We start from the raw sequence: 17204 nt of genomic DNA on the forward strand, positions 1-17204 counted from the left end.
ATGGAAAGGAACTGCCTAGCTCAGTTACATACCACTAGTCACCTATGTCACTGTCATACCCAGAATTTTTTTGTAAGGCATAAATAATGGCATAAATATTTCAAAATTTGCCTTCTGAACATCACCTTTGGTTTCAAACTCGAATTCCTTAGTGCTGCCAGCATGTGTGTTACAGACCAGGATCAGCTCTCTGAATTGTCCTAACACTGTTTTGCAACCCAAGGGATCCAGTGGATGCTGCATGGATCTGGGTACTCCAGGCCCACTTGTAGCAAGAGCAACTCTGTCCCTGTGTTCAGTAACTCTAGGATTACAGGATATTTTCCTCTCTACACTGTCAACCTGAGTCCTGACTTTGGGAATCCACTCCAGCTTTTCCTAGCATGTTTTCTCCTCTCCCACTGACGTAGCCTTTGGCTTCTTCAAGGCACAGTCAGTCTTATATTTGCACGTAAAGCATTTGAAAAAGGTGAGCTAATAAGCATCAATGGCTACTAAAGACACCACTTGTGGAAACCTCTGAGCCCCAAATTGTTGGAGGCTGGTAAAGTGTTCTGGGTAAGCACCACAACATTTTCGCCTTACTGGTTTTGTAGATATATGTCATTGCCCAGCACCAAACACAAGATATTGAGCTAGATGAACCTCCGTGTCTGACCCCATATGGCCACTTCTGTGTTCTAACCTCAGGTGGGAAATCCCAGGCATCGTAACAAGAGTAGTAATCACATGCCAAGAACTACGAATTTGTAAATATGAGTTTTGTACATGTCTGAACACATCTTTTAAATGTAAACCTTGAGCAAAACATTAAGCTGTGATTTGGAGATGAACCCATCGGTGGGAAATCCCAGATCCAGCTTACTCTTCCATTTCAGCATTTGACTAATTGAGATCTGGAGCCAGGCAGAAAACTAGTAACTGGACCCTTTCACCCAAGGGATTTCAAGTGAATTGGCCTTATGCTTGGCAACTGCACTAACTGTTTGATACGAACTCGTACATGTCAGTTGAGACATGCTGTAGGTTGCATTAAAACCTGAGTTAGAGACCTTCAGAATGGAAGGGAGGTGCACGTCCTTCAAAATCCAAAACCTGTTTGGTTTGAGTGTGTACAAGAAGCCTCTTTCTGTGGTTTGCTAATATATTCTAGACATTCTTGTGTGATACAGCATCATTTCACACTCTTAAGAGTGCCAGGTTACTTTCTTTTTTTAAAAGTGACATTTTATAAGGAGATGTCATTAATCTGAGTCACTAGTTTATTTTTGCATGCTTGAGCTCTGGTTTGTGGTTAGGGAAATGGTGACAATCAGCCATAAATTTAACTTGGGCACTTTGAGAAGAGGACGATTAGGACAGGAATGAAGAAAAATCCCACCAACTGAAGGTAATGAGAGCTTTCAGTGAGAACAGGATCCTTAAGACACCTATATTTTTTTAAATGACCAGTGACTGTGCAAGTCTCAATTCTGGGCACCCAGATGCTGTTTAATAAGCCTTGGTTTTCAAAAAGAGGGTGCCTACTCATTTTTTAAAAATGAGTCAGACCTCCAAAATAAGCACTCAGAAACAGAGCCTTCCAAAATCAATAACAAACATGAAAAGCAAAATAACAAACTGTGTTACAGAATTTAATTCAGCAGCATTAAAAAAAATAACCTCTGAAAAATGCCAAACCAAAAAAAATCCTCCTGTGTTTTTGTGCTGTACAAAGGTAAAAGAACCGATGTTTCAGTGCTTCATCTTTTCTTAATATAAAAGAAAAAGAAGTTGTTTCCAGCTGACTCTGTAGAGCTGGAGGAATGTTCTTGGCAGGAAAATGTTTGAAGAAATTGTTCATTTTAAGCAAATATTGTGGAATATTTATAAGAAACTAATTTTGTCTTCACAATCGTATATTTGCCCTGAAACTCTACTCTTTGAGTTTCAGCCTCCCAATAAGAGAGAAAAACAACAGAGGATTTTTATCAGCAGCTCAGATTCTGAGTTTGAAGCACACAGACGCAGAATGCTGGGTAAAAATCTGCAAATAACAACTCTGTCTGTGGACTGGACAAACAGAGTCTATCTGGCAAACAGACTATTTTCTGGGAGTTGTCTGTCCAGATTCAGCATGTGCACACGATATACCAAGGCCGTTTGTTTGTTGATTCTGAAAGTCCCTTGAAAAAAAGGGATTAAATGGTGCATTTTGCAGTATTCTAAAAACATCAAGAGCTTTTACAGTCATTTTTATAAAGTCGTATTTGAGTTTAGGATTAATTGAACCTACTGGCTTTGGGTATCTGTATTTCTGCACAAAATTAATGTGACAAATTAAGTTTTTGTTTAGTTCCCCCTGGCTGAGAAAGGTTGTAATTATGTTAGAGTGTTTACAGCTAAAATATATGTTTAAATAATAAATATGTGTTTCAGAAACCATTTCAAACCTCCTTTTCTAACACAGTCAACTCCATTTCAAGTATATAAATATTTCAATTACAAAACTTGGATGCATGTAAAATAAATTAAAAATATATTATTTACATTTGAAATGATTTATAAAATATGCTGCCTGCCATCAGCAAACTCACCCTTAAAATGAACCTGTTTTTTCTCCTTTTAACTTTGCTTCTGCACTGGGGCAGGATTTAAGTTTGAAATATTCCCGCATCTCAGGTACTTACATGGGGTTTGCTATAAGAAAATCTCAGTAATATAGGAACTTTACAGTAATTATCTTCACAGCACTGCTCCCAAGAAGGTGACTAATCTTATTACAGCGTTGGAGATAGGGAATTGAACTTTAAGCAGATTATGTGATTTGCCCAAGGTCCCACTGAAAGTCTGTGGCATGGGACAGATTCTTTTTTTTTTCCTTTATTTTGTACCTATCTAGTTTTGGTTTGGATTTTCTACAGCTCAGTTAAAAACATGTTTTATTTGGATCCATGAGACAACAGGATGAACTTAAAAATTCTTCTTCAATCCAATGGAAAAAGACTCTGGCAAGGTTTGCTCAAAACTGGGCCTGACTGGCATTTCAGGACAAACCTGCTCCAGGTCTGCAGATCGACAGCTCAATCTACACTCTATTAAGGCAAAACAAAAATAATCTTCCTGGGTGCTGAAATCCACTAGACATTTTTAGATATGGGAAGGCAAATGAAAGAATTTATTTTGTACTTCATATGTGGCTAGTATGTGTAATTTGAATTATTTATAGATCACTATTATTTAGGGATTACTTAGACAGCTCATGCATTTCTGCACTTGTTTATCATGAGTGTCTGCTGCTTTCAGAAATCACTGCTTTTCCCTATAGAATTTTCTGCTGCCCTCACAGGTTACAAACCTGAGAAGCAATTCTGTAAGACGGAGACAATGAAACAGTTTTCACTCAAAGCCGACTTGCAGCCTGTTACAGCATTCACAACAACCAGACTGACTTTGGACTCCCTCTAACATTATTAATTTCATGACAAGGCCTTGCAACCATCAGCAACAATGTTTTGACCAGCATTAACTCTCCTGAGATTAGGAATTGCCAATTAATGGCTTCCACTAATAAATAGAATCAAGTTTTATAATGACAGATCCAATTTTACAGTACCAAAATCAGAGCACTTTCCTCCCAGCCTCTTCACCTTTCCCTGTTAAACGTCTGTAGCCATAATGGCTTCAATCCTAACACACAAAATGCTTACACTGGACCCAGGGGGCACTTTCATGATCACATAAGAGCTTCAGAATAGGGCTCATTTAATATATCTCCTTTTCTGGAATGCCCTTTCATTCACACTTGTCCTCAAGTGGAAGGATGAGAGAGAGAGGGAGAAAATAGTGAAGCCCATGAAGGACATTAGAGGATACTCTTCATATGGAAAAAATGCTGCCATATGTGCAATGGAATCAGTAGGGATAATGTGCTGGAGATGAATTAAGCTATAAGGTTGACTCAGTATTTATAGGATATAAGGCAAAGCACCATAAGATCCTTCCATCGCTAGGTAAGCATTGTATAGCTATTTCAGAGAAGCTGGTTTGTCTGTCACCACGTTTATTTCAGTATTAAAATCATGAAAATGGCAATTTCTTTAAAAGCCTCCAAAATGCTTTTGACAGGTAGTAAAATACAAACATAAACTTTTCCTTGGACCTGCCTCCCTGGGTCAGTGAAACCAGAGGGAAGTCTGCCGTAACTTCTGTGGTCCTGCACAGTGGCAGTGGCTGCTCAGGTGCTGCTGCACAGGTTTTAACTTTGCACAGATTTTGGGGAATACGTGCCAGGAGAAGGGGGGATTTAAGAAACTAGGGCGAACAGCAACAGCAAAAAATGGATAAGAAACAAACAAACAACAGGTTACTGTGTTACTAGAGAGGTCTCTGCTAGGCATGACAAGTCTGTATTTTCCATGGTAGATACAATACTGTGTGTTTGGTTGCTGTTAGGCAGATGGTACTTACACCAAGTGCCTACACTTTCAGGACATGCTGTTCAGAGGCACTGAGTTTCTGTACTCTCCACCTCATGGAGCTGCAGCTACAAGCAGCCAGTTTCCCTGGGAAGCAGAATCACCTAAACGTTTGTTTCCTGTGGGCCCTTAGCGATTGTAGTGCTAAATGCAGAATTATTCACACAGGCACTTATTCTTTCCTTTTCTTGCAATAAAAGTCACTGAGCTAAATTCTGGGCCAGCGAGAGGAGATGAAAATCCCCTGGCTATAATGGATTTCTGCCACAGGTAAATTTGACTAATTATTTTCATAAAACTGAATGAGGAAAGGATTCACATCTCAACATTTGTTGCTGATTTAGCATGTGGCATAGAAAAAGGACAGGCTGGCTGTAAGCTAGACAAAGCTATTAGACATTACCGTTCAGACAACACCTACCTCACTCCAAACCAGCATGGTGCCGAATATGACCTGTAACCCATCAAAGAAATTGTCTCCTATGATGATGACAGTGGCACCTCCTGTAGTCCATCCTTCACTTGGACTGATGGCTTTGATACATGGTGTAGCTGCTTTTCAACATACATGAAAAAGAGAAGTGTTCTGCTGTTAGAACCAGATTTTAATGAAAGAAGATATGAGAAAAATAAAATAAAAGGAGCTTTCATTTTCCCCCCTTACTAACACAAAGATTTCAGCAATCATATTCTTTCTAGTACATGTGCATGACCTCAAACTATATCTTTGGAAGCAATTTTTCCTCAATTAATTTCTGTTTTGTTTTGTTATCTGCAATGAAAAAATTAACTTTTTAAAGCCTACATTAACAAAAAAAAAATATCACAGCATGATGTGCAGAGACCAATTGGAAATCAGGACAAATCCTTATCTTTATTCTGTATGAAATGCACAATACCTGAGTTAATAAAACAATCTCCAGTGAGCTTGCTTTATTATCCATCATAACTTAGATTCATCAAGGACACTCCTACACATATTATAGAAAATATTGGATGAATAAAAAAGGGTGAAATCCTCAGCATTTCTTTAACTATCCTGCATTTGAATCCTTGTCCTGGTATTAAACCACCTTGCCCTGCTTAATGTTTTGTCTACTACTGCAAAAAAACCCAAGACAGTGTGCAATCATTCTGCCATATTCATAGATTCTGCCCCTGCTTTTATTAGCCATTTTCTTAGCATGAAACGTATTGAAGGTCTCCTGAGAGGATGTCAAAAACTCAAGCACTGTTCAAAGTAGTAAGCTCAAATTGTGGATTAAAATGTTCTGGTTTAAGACTATCTAAGTAGAAGTACGCTCAGTTTAATAGGTTGGTGGAATAGGGCAATACAAACATCCACAAACCGACTCTCCTCCCCTGCAGTACCAGAGTACATCAGAATTTAACTGAGCAAAACAAACAGGAATAACATTCCTGTAAAGGTAAACTGAGTAAGACAAAAAGACCTGCAAAAAGAAGCAACTCCATCCCAAATGCTACCAACTCCTCTTTGCAAATACAGCATGAGGTGAAAATATGGCACCATATCATTAGAAAACATTTTAAGTAAAGAGGGTATCCTAACAGTTTCACTAGCCATGAAAAACTGATTCCTTAAGGAGTATCAAGACTCTACTAGTCAACCTCAATCTTGAAAAGAAAGATTCTTTCCATTAGATAGGAACCCTGCCTCAGCAGAGACGAAGCTGGCTCCACTGAAAACACGTGAAAGACTGCCATTGCCCACACTGTTACTGTAAGGTCAATCAGCTGCATTTCATTAGCTGCATCTATATGTATATTCATATACACCTCTTCTTTTAGGGTTTCTGACATTTGGCTGTGAATTGCTACTTGATCAAAAGGCTGGCTGGGCTGCTAATTTGGTTTGAAACTTTGAGTGATGCACTTGAGGGAGAGCACTCAGCCACTTCATCAGGTAAGCATTAACTAGGATGATAGGGGTGGGAAAGCCACCCACATGCTAGCAGCATCCAGGACAATACCCACCTCTGAATTACTTAATATAGCTGTGTGGTGGCACAGACCCTGCTCTACAGTCTTCTAATTGTAAACCATTCATTAATTAATTCACAGAAGCCTACTTTAAAATGCTCCAGACATAAAGCACTCAAAAGACCTTGTGCATCCATATGATTAGTTAGTGAACTTCTGGTCCTTTGGAACTAATTGGTAGAATTGGTGAGGCTGGTGTGAAGCTCCCTTCTCCCAGCCCCTGGGCAGGGCGGGTGTGGAGTTGGGAAACAGGAGGGAGCTGGAAAGGGAGCTGTTGAGTCACCCTTAGCAGTGAGTGTTTCTGTGGACACTGCTGCAGTCTCACACCACCAGTGAGGCATATATGAGGACCAAACAGACCCCGTCCCTACCTACAAAAGGTTGGAAGTGTCAGACATAAACTTTTCCACTACTTAATCCGATGGGGATGCCAGCTCCAGCGAAAAACACAAACACAAGGGCAGAAAAAAAAAATCATTACCTTACTCCAAACTTGGCAGAGCACAGCCATTAACTTTTACATGAGCTAACAAAAGAAACATCCTCACATCACCGTCATGAAAATGTAGCGCGCACAGAAGTAACTTCAATATGTTTAATCTGGATTCAAGTTACTTGCATAAAACTGCACGAAAATCATTACAAAGCCCAAAACCAAATGCTTTCCTTTCAGCTGAGCTCACAGCAACGGATCTACAGCAAAAGCAACTTCTCAAAATGCCATCTAGCCCTTTCAAGCTCTTTCATAAATAAAAGTTTAAATCGCTTCCAAATTACACCCTTTCCAATATTTCCAGTTGATTGTGGATACACACTCCCCCACAGTAAAACCCAAAGATAATCAGTTTCCCATGTGTCAGAGAAAGAGCTACTTTTCTTAAAGACTTCAAGCAACATTTTTTTTCCCCCTAAATACCAGTGAATAAAAACTGTTTGAGACCATAAGCCATTAACAGAAAACACATGCAGGCTTCAAAATTATAGATGCAATCCGTCTTTACAATGAAAGCAAGATACTGTTTCACAGTTACAGGTTCCCACTAAAGATCTTGCTATTTATATTGTGATGTTCTCTGCAGTGCCTACACTGCACTCAGAAGTGCAAAGTACTGCACTGTCTGAGCTTCCTCATGTATTTCCTTCTGATATTTATACATGTATGTGCTTAATATCACATTCATACTGAGTCCCATGGCAGCGAGGAGGACTTTGAGCAGACATTCAGGTCCTTGTGCTGCACTGGGGCTGTGAGTTGCTCACGGGGACACTCTCAGCTACAAAGTCAACGTGACCACTCGCATGTGTAATCTTATTTAAACATCTAGCAATTGTGCTGAATCAGTGCCTCACCAAAAACTGCTGGCAATAGCCCACCACATTTCCTCCAAGGAGGAAAAGTCAGTGCTTGGTGGTTTATTCGGCAGGGCAGGTTCGTACCCTTTGCAGGCTCTACCTGAGAAACAGCTAGAACACTGTGTATTCCCAAAAAGGTTTCAGGGTGTTCTTATTTTAAGATCAGTCCCAAAAAAAACCCAATGGGACCTCCCAACTTTCCCCACACAGCTTCTCTTATCTTAAATGGATGTGCCTCTAAAGACTGAAAGGGCTTGTGCAAAGGTGCTGCCCCACAAGGGAAGCTGCACTGGAGGGCTGCATCCCAAGGAAGCCTGAGGAGACGTGCTAAGGGAGGCATCAGACTGCTACTTGGTTTTGAAAGCACAAAATATGTTTATACAATTACACAATTGCAACAGTCAGTGTTGTTTGGGACATTAGTCTTACTAAAACTTTGCCCTTCCTAGGCCCTTTCGTTGGAGCACCCGAAAGGAGCATGGAAGAATGAGGTTCCATTTGCCAGCGTCACCACAGGTAATGCTGGGAGGAGAGCAAGGCAATGACCTCAGCTCTATTTACGCCCCTGGTACAAACGTCTGGACAGCTCAGGCCCTCAGCTCTTCATATTTCTTCTGTTAATCATTTGGCAGCTTTCAAAGCGCTGTCTGGAAGGTGTTTACTTCTGTGCAACCCCAGAAAAACAGAGCTAGACTGAATAAACTTTTCATCAGAGACCTCAGTTTTTCTACATTTTGTTTTGGTCACAACAGAAACCAAAGTACAGAACATTTTTTTTTTCAGAATGCAAAGTTCCAGAATCTCTATCTGGAATTAACTACAACACCTTATAATATTTCCAAGAACACAAAAATAAAGATTCAAAGTATTGTCACTTCATATGACCTTCTGTAACACCAAAACATCCCTTCTGAAATGGTGGGTTAATAACAAAGATTTTGAAGTTACATAAAAGTTGTGTTTTTCAGCAGAAAAGGAAATTTTAGTTGAAGTCTGAAACTTTACTGATATAAAAAAAACCAAAGCAGTGAAGGACTTTAGATCAGTTCTAATAAATACAATGAAATGGACATGATTGATAACATGAATGGACTTCAAGTCCAGAGAAGAATTATCATAAAAAAGGATAATTACACATTGCTACATATCTAAACACGGGGGTTTTTAAAATGAACAGCTGTCAACCAACTACAACCAGAACCAAAAGAGTTTGGGAGCCTTACTATTGAGATAAGATTCTAAGATTCTTTGGTTTTAGTGTATTACATTCATTTCATGTTTTCACATGAGTCGTTAGACTGAGAAAAACCAACTATTACCCATCCAAGTGTAGGTACAGACCTTGCAGCTCCTTGCTGAAGGTGATGTGGCCACATCCTCCACCTGCTTAAATGGCCTAACGGTTCTGAGTCTTAATGAACTGCTCTCCCTCTTTGCATAATATCAAGGCAAATCAGTGTTAACATCTGACATGTTTCATTGTGCTGCTCCTGAGGTTTGAGTTAGCAGATAGAGATGTTAGAGGGGGGAGGCACTGCAATCCCAAACTTATTGAAGCCGATGGGAATTTTGCCGCTGACTTCAAAGCTAAGGTCTCTATTGATAAATTTTAAGGATTTATGAGCAAAAACCTTAATGACTTTCAAGGGAAACAATGTTCTTTTGAAATCTTCATCTTTTCTCAGAATATACATTATTAAAATCTGATCCCCTTCCATAAAAAGGACGGTAGGTACCAACTTCTGCACATGGGGGGCAAAAAGGAAAAGTTTTTTGTTGTGTGCTGTGTGTGTCAGTGTGTTCCTGTGCTCCCCTAGCTACTGATATACAGGGGATTTTTCTTCCTTCAAACTGTGACAATAAAATGATTACCCCGCCACAGTTTAGCATAATGGTTCAGAAATGCTCATGGCATATTGCAGAGTTAAAGTGGAAATTATTAGGTAGCTCTTCTTTGTTATAATAATGATCACTCCACAAATAAAAGCTCTTCTCCCAAAGGTACTGCAAGGCACAAAATGCTAATTCTGAAGATTATGTGTGCGCTTTTATTAAATATTACTATGCCCTGTCTGTTTGAGGGCTTCACTGCTCTGATTGTTTTATGAGTGCCATGTTAATGTCAGCCCCATCTTGCTAGCAGCAGGCACACATTTTAGCTTTTGTATGAGAGTTGATCAAAGGCCGCGTGCTGAGGGAATTGCTGAGAAAACACGGACAAGCGATAAAAATCTAACAGATTAATTGGTTTAAATTTCATTTCAGGGCGTTGAACTTTGGCTCGGGACACCAGTACTACACTACCAGTCAGGGCCTAATTACTGCATTTCCAATTTCCCACTGAACAATGCTTGGAAGAGAGAATAATAACGGTACTAATAATACTAATAACAATAATAACAAAACAACCGCAATAATGTCTCCTCACAGCTTCTTCTACATGTTTAACAACTAACTTTGTGTGCAGACAAATGCACTAGGAAATCCCTCTCCCCCACATCACCATTCCCTCTTGATCTGCCTGAAAAAGCACTTGAAGACAGAAGAAATAGCAGATGACCTCAGGAGCATCAAATATCTGAATTTACAGAATCAATGGGCTACCAATTCAAGTCCCTCATAAACACACACTGGACATCTCATATTCGTAATTAGGGATCTGTGTTTATAAACAGAGGTAGCATTTTACCCTCTAACAGAAATGATCTATTCCATTGACAGAACACAGAGGCCAGAGGGAAAAAACCATATTTACCACAAAGTTTATGGGTGGCCTTGAAATAAGGGTTAATTGAGCTTAGAGGTAAATGTTCACTGAGGTGAATTAGTGGGATGCGCAGCTATCAGCAGGGCTCTGGGACTGCTCTTATTTAGCTTCTGAAATGTATTTGCTCTGTGATTAATATCCAGTTTGTGCTGGTGACTGTAAGAATGACCTCGCCTGCAATTTTTATCATGAAGTGTGGTTTCATCCTCCATTACTCCATAGATGAGGTTCTGACAACAGTTGCTGCATCACAACAGGATTTTAAATGATGGGGGTACATACTCTTAGATTTCTTCTCTTTAAGAGTGTTGTGACCCACAAGGAGAGTTGCAGAAAAGTGGTTAAAAATGGGAATTCAGAAGAACAGAGAATTTATGTTTCATTTTAGAGGAAGTACTGAAAATACCTGGAGTTTAATTTCATTTTCCTTTTTTTTTTCTTCAGTAAAACCTAATTCCAGGCTAAATACATAAATAAGCCACAGATTAACCCACAGTTTATGAGTGTGATCCTGTAACCTGTTAAATGCCAAGCTTCTGATTTTCAGACTATCAAGGCAAATCGGTTTTAAGCACTCAAAACCATGACTTACTGAAGTTGTGATCCAACAAACCCCTTAAGTGTTTAAAAACCTAGCCGAAGAAGTTGCAGAACAAGGAACTAGATGTTTTAAGATAGTTGGGCACTGCTCTGTGCAAAGCTGCCAAGAGCTATGTAATGTACACAGAACTGGGGTTTCCCCACTGCAAAAAAAAAAAAACCCTTAGGTTACACATAGATCACCCTGTGCAGTGCAGAGCTCATCCAATCTGACACAAGAACTAGCAGCAGAGCCGACATCCTAATGCCAACGTGCTGGTTTCAGGAACTGAGCTGCTATGTCTACTCAGTGTTGCAGAGTCAAATCGAGCAGTGACTCAGTGCTACCTCTAGGATTTCAACAGCGTTTTCACGTTATTTGGTGCAGATCTTCCCTCAGGTATCAAAACCATGTTTGTGATGCTCAGCAAGGCAGTGGCCAGGAATGTTCTGAGCCTAAATTCCTTTCCCATAGCACTCTAGAGCACAAAGTGTGCAGCACTTGTTAGGATGCTCAAGGCCTTTGGATCAGTATTTTTAGTTTGGGGTGGTATGTTCCTCCTTAAAAGGGGAGAAAACTGTTATTTTTTCCCTTTTCAAATTACTGATTTACATAGGTGTTATACAGGGGGGCAGGGTCATTCCATGCATCATTATTTATTGTGGATTTTCCATGTTAAGCACCTTAACGGATCAATGTTATCATGGGAGATGTGAAGGTTTTTCCAGAACTGAAAATCATCATTTTTTTTTCCAAAATTTGCCAGTTTGAGAGAATGAACCAAATGTTTTGGAGGTTTTGTGTTGGGCCATTCTGTTAGTTTGTGGGGTTTTTTTTTTTCCCCAAAAGAATTTTCTCATTCCTGAGAAGCAGGAGTTGTCATCATCTGTTCACTCACTTCAAACATTCTGAAAGCGTGAATCCTAAAAAGTCTGTCTGCCCATGCAATGGTATCATTTCAGTCTAGTGTGGGAAGGCATTGCTGGAGCTGTATCCAGCACAAGGGATTGAAAGCGACTGAATTTTCCCAAACTGGCCTGGAGGGGAAAAGTCTGCAGGACCAGCCCAAAGCGTTAGGCATAGACACTTCAGGGAAAGGGAATGTGCCAAGAGTTTTTACATCTTGTACTAGAGCATTAAATCTTCACTCTTAACCTAAACAATGCTTTTGCTGTTTATCTTAGTAGTGATGATCTTCCTGCTTTCCTTTTTCATATCACAGCCTGCTCTCTCTCCTATTCTCTCCTGACAATAAGCAGCTGCTGTGCAGGAAACAGTAACAGAGGTTTCCCTCTCGAGGAGATAACTCACACAGCTTTATGTAACACAGGCACGAGGATATGATGGCCTGCTCCCTCTTCCCAGCTTCCTCCTATACAGCATCTTGATATTTGGAACTTATCACTTGCAATCTTTAAAGATTAAAACACCCTGCCAAAAATGGCAACCGCCTCCTGGTTCTTCATGACATCTGCACTGGGTGAAATCACCAAACCAAAAATATAAGCACCACGCAATCCCTCCAGGTTGAGAGAAGGGAGGGAAGGTTGCCTTTGTTTCTGTTTTTAAGTCGTGAACTTAAAGATATTGGCTGTGATTTTCTGCCTAACATCTCAGATGCTCAGCTCCCATTAATGGGAATTGAGAATGTAAATTACCTGGGATAACATTCCACCCACAATCAATACCTAAGCCAGTGTTTCTCTTTTATCTTTGCTGATGCCTCAGCTAGGAAAGTTAAATTTCACGGAGTCCTCTGTGTTTCTCTTTCCTTAACGATTTCCAAAACTCTCAGTTGTTGATCAGTGCCTGAAAAGTGATTGCATGGAAAAAGGAGGCAATCCTGAATAATGAGAGATGTGTTACAAAAAAACTTGCTGTGTATTTTACTTAAAACATTCCCATAAAAATAATGATTCCTTTATCTCTATATGACTGCAAGAAATGCATTTTCATTCATTCTTTTAAACCCTTTCACAGCACAGACGAAGTTCTGGGTTGGTGCGTTGGGTTTTTTTTTTGCTTGCTGTATTTTACTTTTTAACTTTTTTTCTGTTGAAAATGTAATAAAACAATAAGAATCCTCAGCATTTCACTGCAAGCTGGTAAAGCTTGACCTCCAAAAGAGAGTCTTGTCATGTTTGATTGGCAAATAATAAATTCTCCAAGAAAAAAAAAACAATGTTGGAAAAACACTTTAAAATTTGGTTAAATTCAATATACAGGTTCAGCCAAAACATCTCTCTCTCTCTCTATATATATATATATAAATACATATGAACTCTCTTACTCTCTTTTTACATTTACATAAATATCTTTCAAGAAGTCTAACCATTTTATTGTGAAATTTTAATTTTTTTATTTCAAGGAAATTTCAAGCCTATTTTCAGCTGTAATTTTTGCCTCAAAGTTGGAAGACTTTCATTTTGAGCCAGCCATGAAGAAACTGTTGTTTCTAAACATAGCACTCTGCCTAAACCAATTTAGCTACTCAGCTCCAGCACTGATGCGCTCTGTTGTCTTGGACAGCCTGGTTGCACTGGGGATAGATACACACTGCATCAGGAGAAGAAACAACACATCCAAGAACACCACAGAGGGCCTACCAAGTATTGGTAGCACTTCCACAACGGAGGACAGGCTCAGATTCAAATCAGTGTCCAGTCACCAAATCAGTGACTGCTGCAGCATGCTCTCCTCCCTCAGGGATGCACAGACACATTTGGACTCCAAGCAAAACAAACGCTTTACTATGAGCCCCCAAATTATCACACTTAATGTCTTGATTCCTTCCTCCAGCCCATGGGGTCCCTTGCAATGGCACAGGAACCGTGTTCCTAAAAGATGGGAAGCCAAAGGCATGCAGGGGACTAACGTGTGATACACACGTGGGATTGCACCGTTTTACCTGAATATAGACTTGAAGAGTTTTGTTAGTAAAACAGTAAAAAAATCCTGTATGCTTCTCCCATTTAAATTTCAATGGCTTTCTACTGATTTAACTTCTGCTGATGAAGTTACAGAGCCCAGCTAAGGCAATACAACTGTTTTCAAAGCAACAACCATGTCCAGAAAGGAGACTGCATCTGTTTAAGTGCACTAAAACTTAAAAATAGGTGCAATGATGCAGTTTCTGGGTGAGGATGAAGGCAACCTTGTGAATGGAAGCCCAAAATGTGTAATATGAATCAGCTCGATTGGTCAAAACAAATATCACTGCATAGCTCACGTACTCCAAAACCTACTTTATGTGGCTGCTAAGATCCCGAACCAGAAAAGTATTTTATAAGATGGAACCAGTCACTTGCTTAATGCTAACCTTCCATTTTACTGTTTTGCTGAATCCCAACATAACAAAAGAGCAAGTGGGTGCTATTTCTAAATTTGTTTTGTTTCACCATCACCCTGGTTTCATTTTGTCTCTTTTATTTTCTGTCAGCACCTTCATAAAACAATCTCTCACAGCAAATCTCTCTCTAGTCAGAACATAGGACTGGATAAAAGCTCCAGGCTCACAGCATCCCATCCCTGCAAGGTGTAAAAGGCTCAGCATCCTGATGTTTGTTCACATGTACACTGGTACACTATGGGCACACTGGCAAAGTTTAGTCGGTGATGAACAGAAACTATCTTGGATGAAATGTAGGGTCCAATCTACATCTAGACTCTCACCCCTAGAAACTACCTATTATCAATCAATCTTTTATGGAATGTTTCACTATCACAAGGGGAAAAAAAAGAGAACTCTGCCCCCCAAAAAACCGTCCAAACCTCCACTATATTTATATTATGCAACAGTCAGAACTTCACCTGAGATTGATTCTACAGCAAACAAAGAATTTCTTTCATCCTCATAAAAACACGAGTCCCAACTAAAATTAATTTTTCAGCTGAAGTCTCTTTGTTCATCAGATTTGAGAAAGTCTGCCCACAACAGAGAGGGCTCGCAGTAATCGTCTTTCAGAAACAGAACAACCCACATAGAAACACAAAGCAGTTGTGGCATGGACCGGGAGCGCCTGTAATCCAGTTTCTTCAAGGGAAATTCAAGTACCCTAAGAGTTCTTATTCCTCATCTGATTTCTCTCACAAATCACAGGCTTCTCTCTAATGCAATTTTCTGGAGTCTGAGAATCATAAAGTCAAATATGAACAAGTCTAGTGGAAAATCTGTGACGCTAATCTTGGCCTACGCTGTATTTTTAACAGACACTGAATTTGTGCGCCGGATTATCCAGATGGCCGTAGAGGAATCATCCTGATAGGATTAAACCTTTGTGCTGAACTCTGCTCCATCTGTTCTCGGAGGTTTGCCTATTGCTATCAGAATACGAATGTCTAGCACCAGGACTGAAAGTACCTGTTTACCACACACACACGTAGAGGTGCACACACATATCCTTGAGCACTTGGTTAGTAACGTGAGATGGAGTTAGCCTGAAGTTTACCACTAAAGAAACATACTGGTTTTATTATTTGTTTGAAGAACAAAGTATGCAATATCTAAATTCAAGCAAAAAAACCCAACAAACCACTTTTTGTTGTTGTTCTGGGACTTGTTCAATTCATTAAACTATAATACCACCATAAATTTAAAGATGAAGGCATGACTAAACATAAAGCAGCAAGGCTCCTCATCTTTGAAATCTGTTAGTGTATGAGAATGTGAGGAACAATCTCACTTTGAAGACATCGTGGTTAAATATTCCAGATTAAAACCCAACCAACAACAAAATACATGTGTTCACACAGTATTGATATCTGTTATTTGCAGCTCAGTCTAGTCACAGGCCAAGAACAAAAAAGTAATAATCAGGCCCAGTAAAAGCTTATTCCTATTAATGTTGCTTTCTGCTTTTATTATCTATTAATGACAGTCTTCTGCATTCATTGTTGCAGCCTGCCAGATGCAGCAAAGATCCGTATTCATCATGTGCAAAAATCGTGCTCAGGCTGTCTCTGTGACAGGTTACACAGAGTTGCCAACGGAGAGACCAAGGTCCGATGGACATCCTCGGGTTTCTAGGCCCTGGGCCAAGGGAAAAGGTAGGGAATCTGGCTCTTCTGTATGAAAAGCATCCCAGTGTTCAGAAGGTTGAACTAAATTACTGTCCTGCCCAGAAATACACTACAAACTAACCACTACCTGAGATGGGAAAGGTGGATAAGAAAAACAAACCAAAGGATATTATTATCATTATCATTATCACTGAGGTTCGCTTCAGGAATGCGATATAACAGCCCATGTTTGTGATGGCAACAGCACAGTAACAGAGGCAACACAACCTGAGTTGCATTTCAAGTAGAAGCCCTGATTGTGTTGCAAAGACTGAGACCCCCTTGTCTCTCCTATGCAATGTCTTTCAGACTGTTTCCTCTCCTGTTCTTTGTGCTGCTCTGAATGCAGAGTCAAGCACCTCCTCCCAGTCATTTAGGCTTTACTTGCAAAAACACAAGCATGAAAATGTATTTATAGTTCATAGTATCTGTCCAGCAATGACACCACATAAAATGAGCACGCTGCAAATCTGAGGAGTGAATACCTTGGACTCAAGCCTACAAATGCTCAGAGAAGTTGTTCTTTCCAGGTGTCTGATAAAGTCATGCTATGTTTTTATTTATTTGTTTAGGGCCAGATTCAGACCACCTACCTAAGGTATTGCAGCGTGTAAAAAGTCAGGCTCCAGCTCTGGCTGGGTGAGTCAGGCTGCCTAAATTAGGATCTCGTTTCTGCTACACAATGAGTAGAGATGGTCAGACACCTCTGGAAGCCAGGACATCTGGGAGTTCCGTCTTGGCTCCTGAAAGTACCAAGGGACCTTGGGCAAAACGATATCATAGGTAGAAAGCAGCCAGAAGCAACCTCATAAAAAATATTTGGCAGCTGATATTGAACAGGCACCTGACTTGTGGCTTTCCAGCAGGCACCTCAGCTCAGACTCTGAATGGGGAGGCAGCACTTGCCTTCAAGGTCGCAATCCCAGGAAGGGGATAATTTTCCCCAGAGGGCTCCTAATCAGAGCCCAGGAAGTTGAGAGATGCTCCC

The 17204-nt window shown here is 40.0% G+C and overlaps 1 protein-coding gene across 3 annotated transcripts in view; it reads right to left on the reverse strand.

The window, feature by feature from the left end:
* EBF1 (EBF transcription factor 1) overlaps positions 1-17204 on the reverse strand; it is a 276429-nt gene that overhangs the window by 66839 nt on the left and 192386 nt on the right. For 2 of the 3 annotated variants that reach the window (XM_062002369.1, XM_062002368.1), the window contains exon 9: positions 4879-5009. In XM_062002369.1, the coding sequence (XP_061858353.1) occupies positions 4879-5009 (131 nt within the window). Of the gene's footprint in view, positions 1-4878; positions 5013-17204 lie in introns of all 3 variants that reach the window. The other variant, XM_062002366.1, reaches the window with a different exon arrangement.

Source organism: Colius striatus, chromosome 9, assembly GCF_028858725.1.
Source record: "Colius striatus isolate bColStr4 chromosome 9, bColStr4.1.hap1, whole genome shotgun sequence".
NCBI classification, from domain to species: domain Eukaryota; kingdom Metazoa; phylum Chordata; class Aves; order Coliiformes; family Coliidae; genus Colius; species Colius striatus.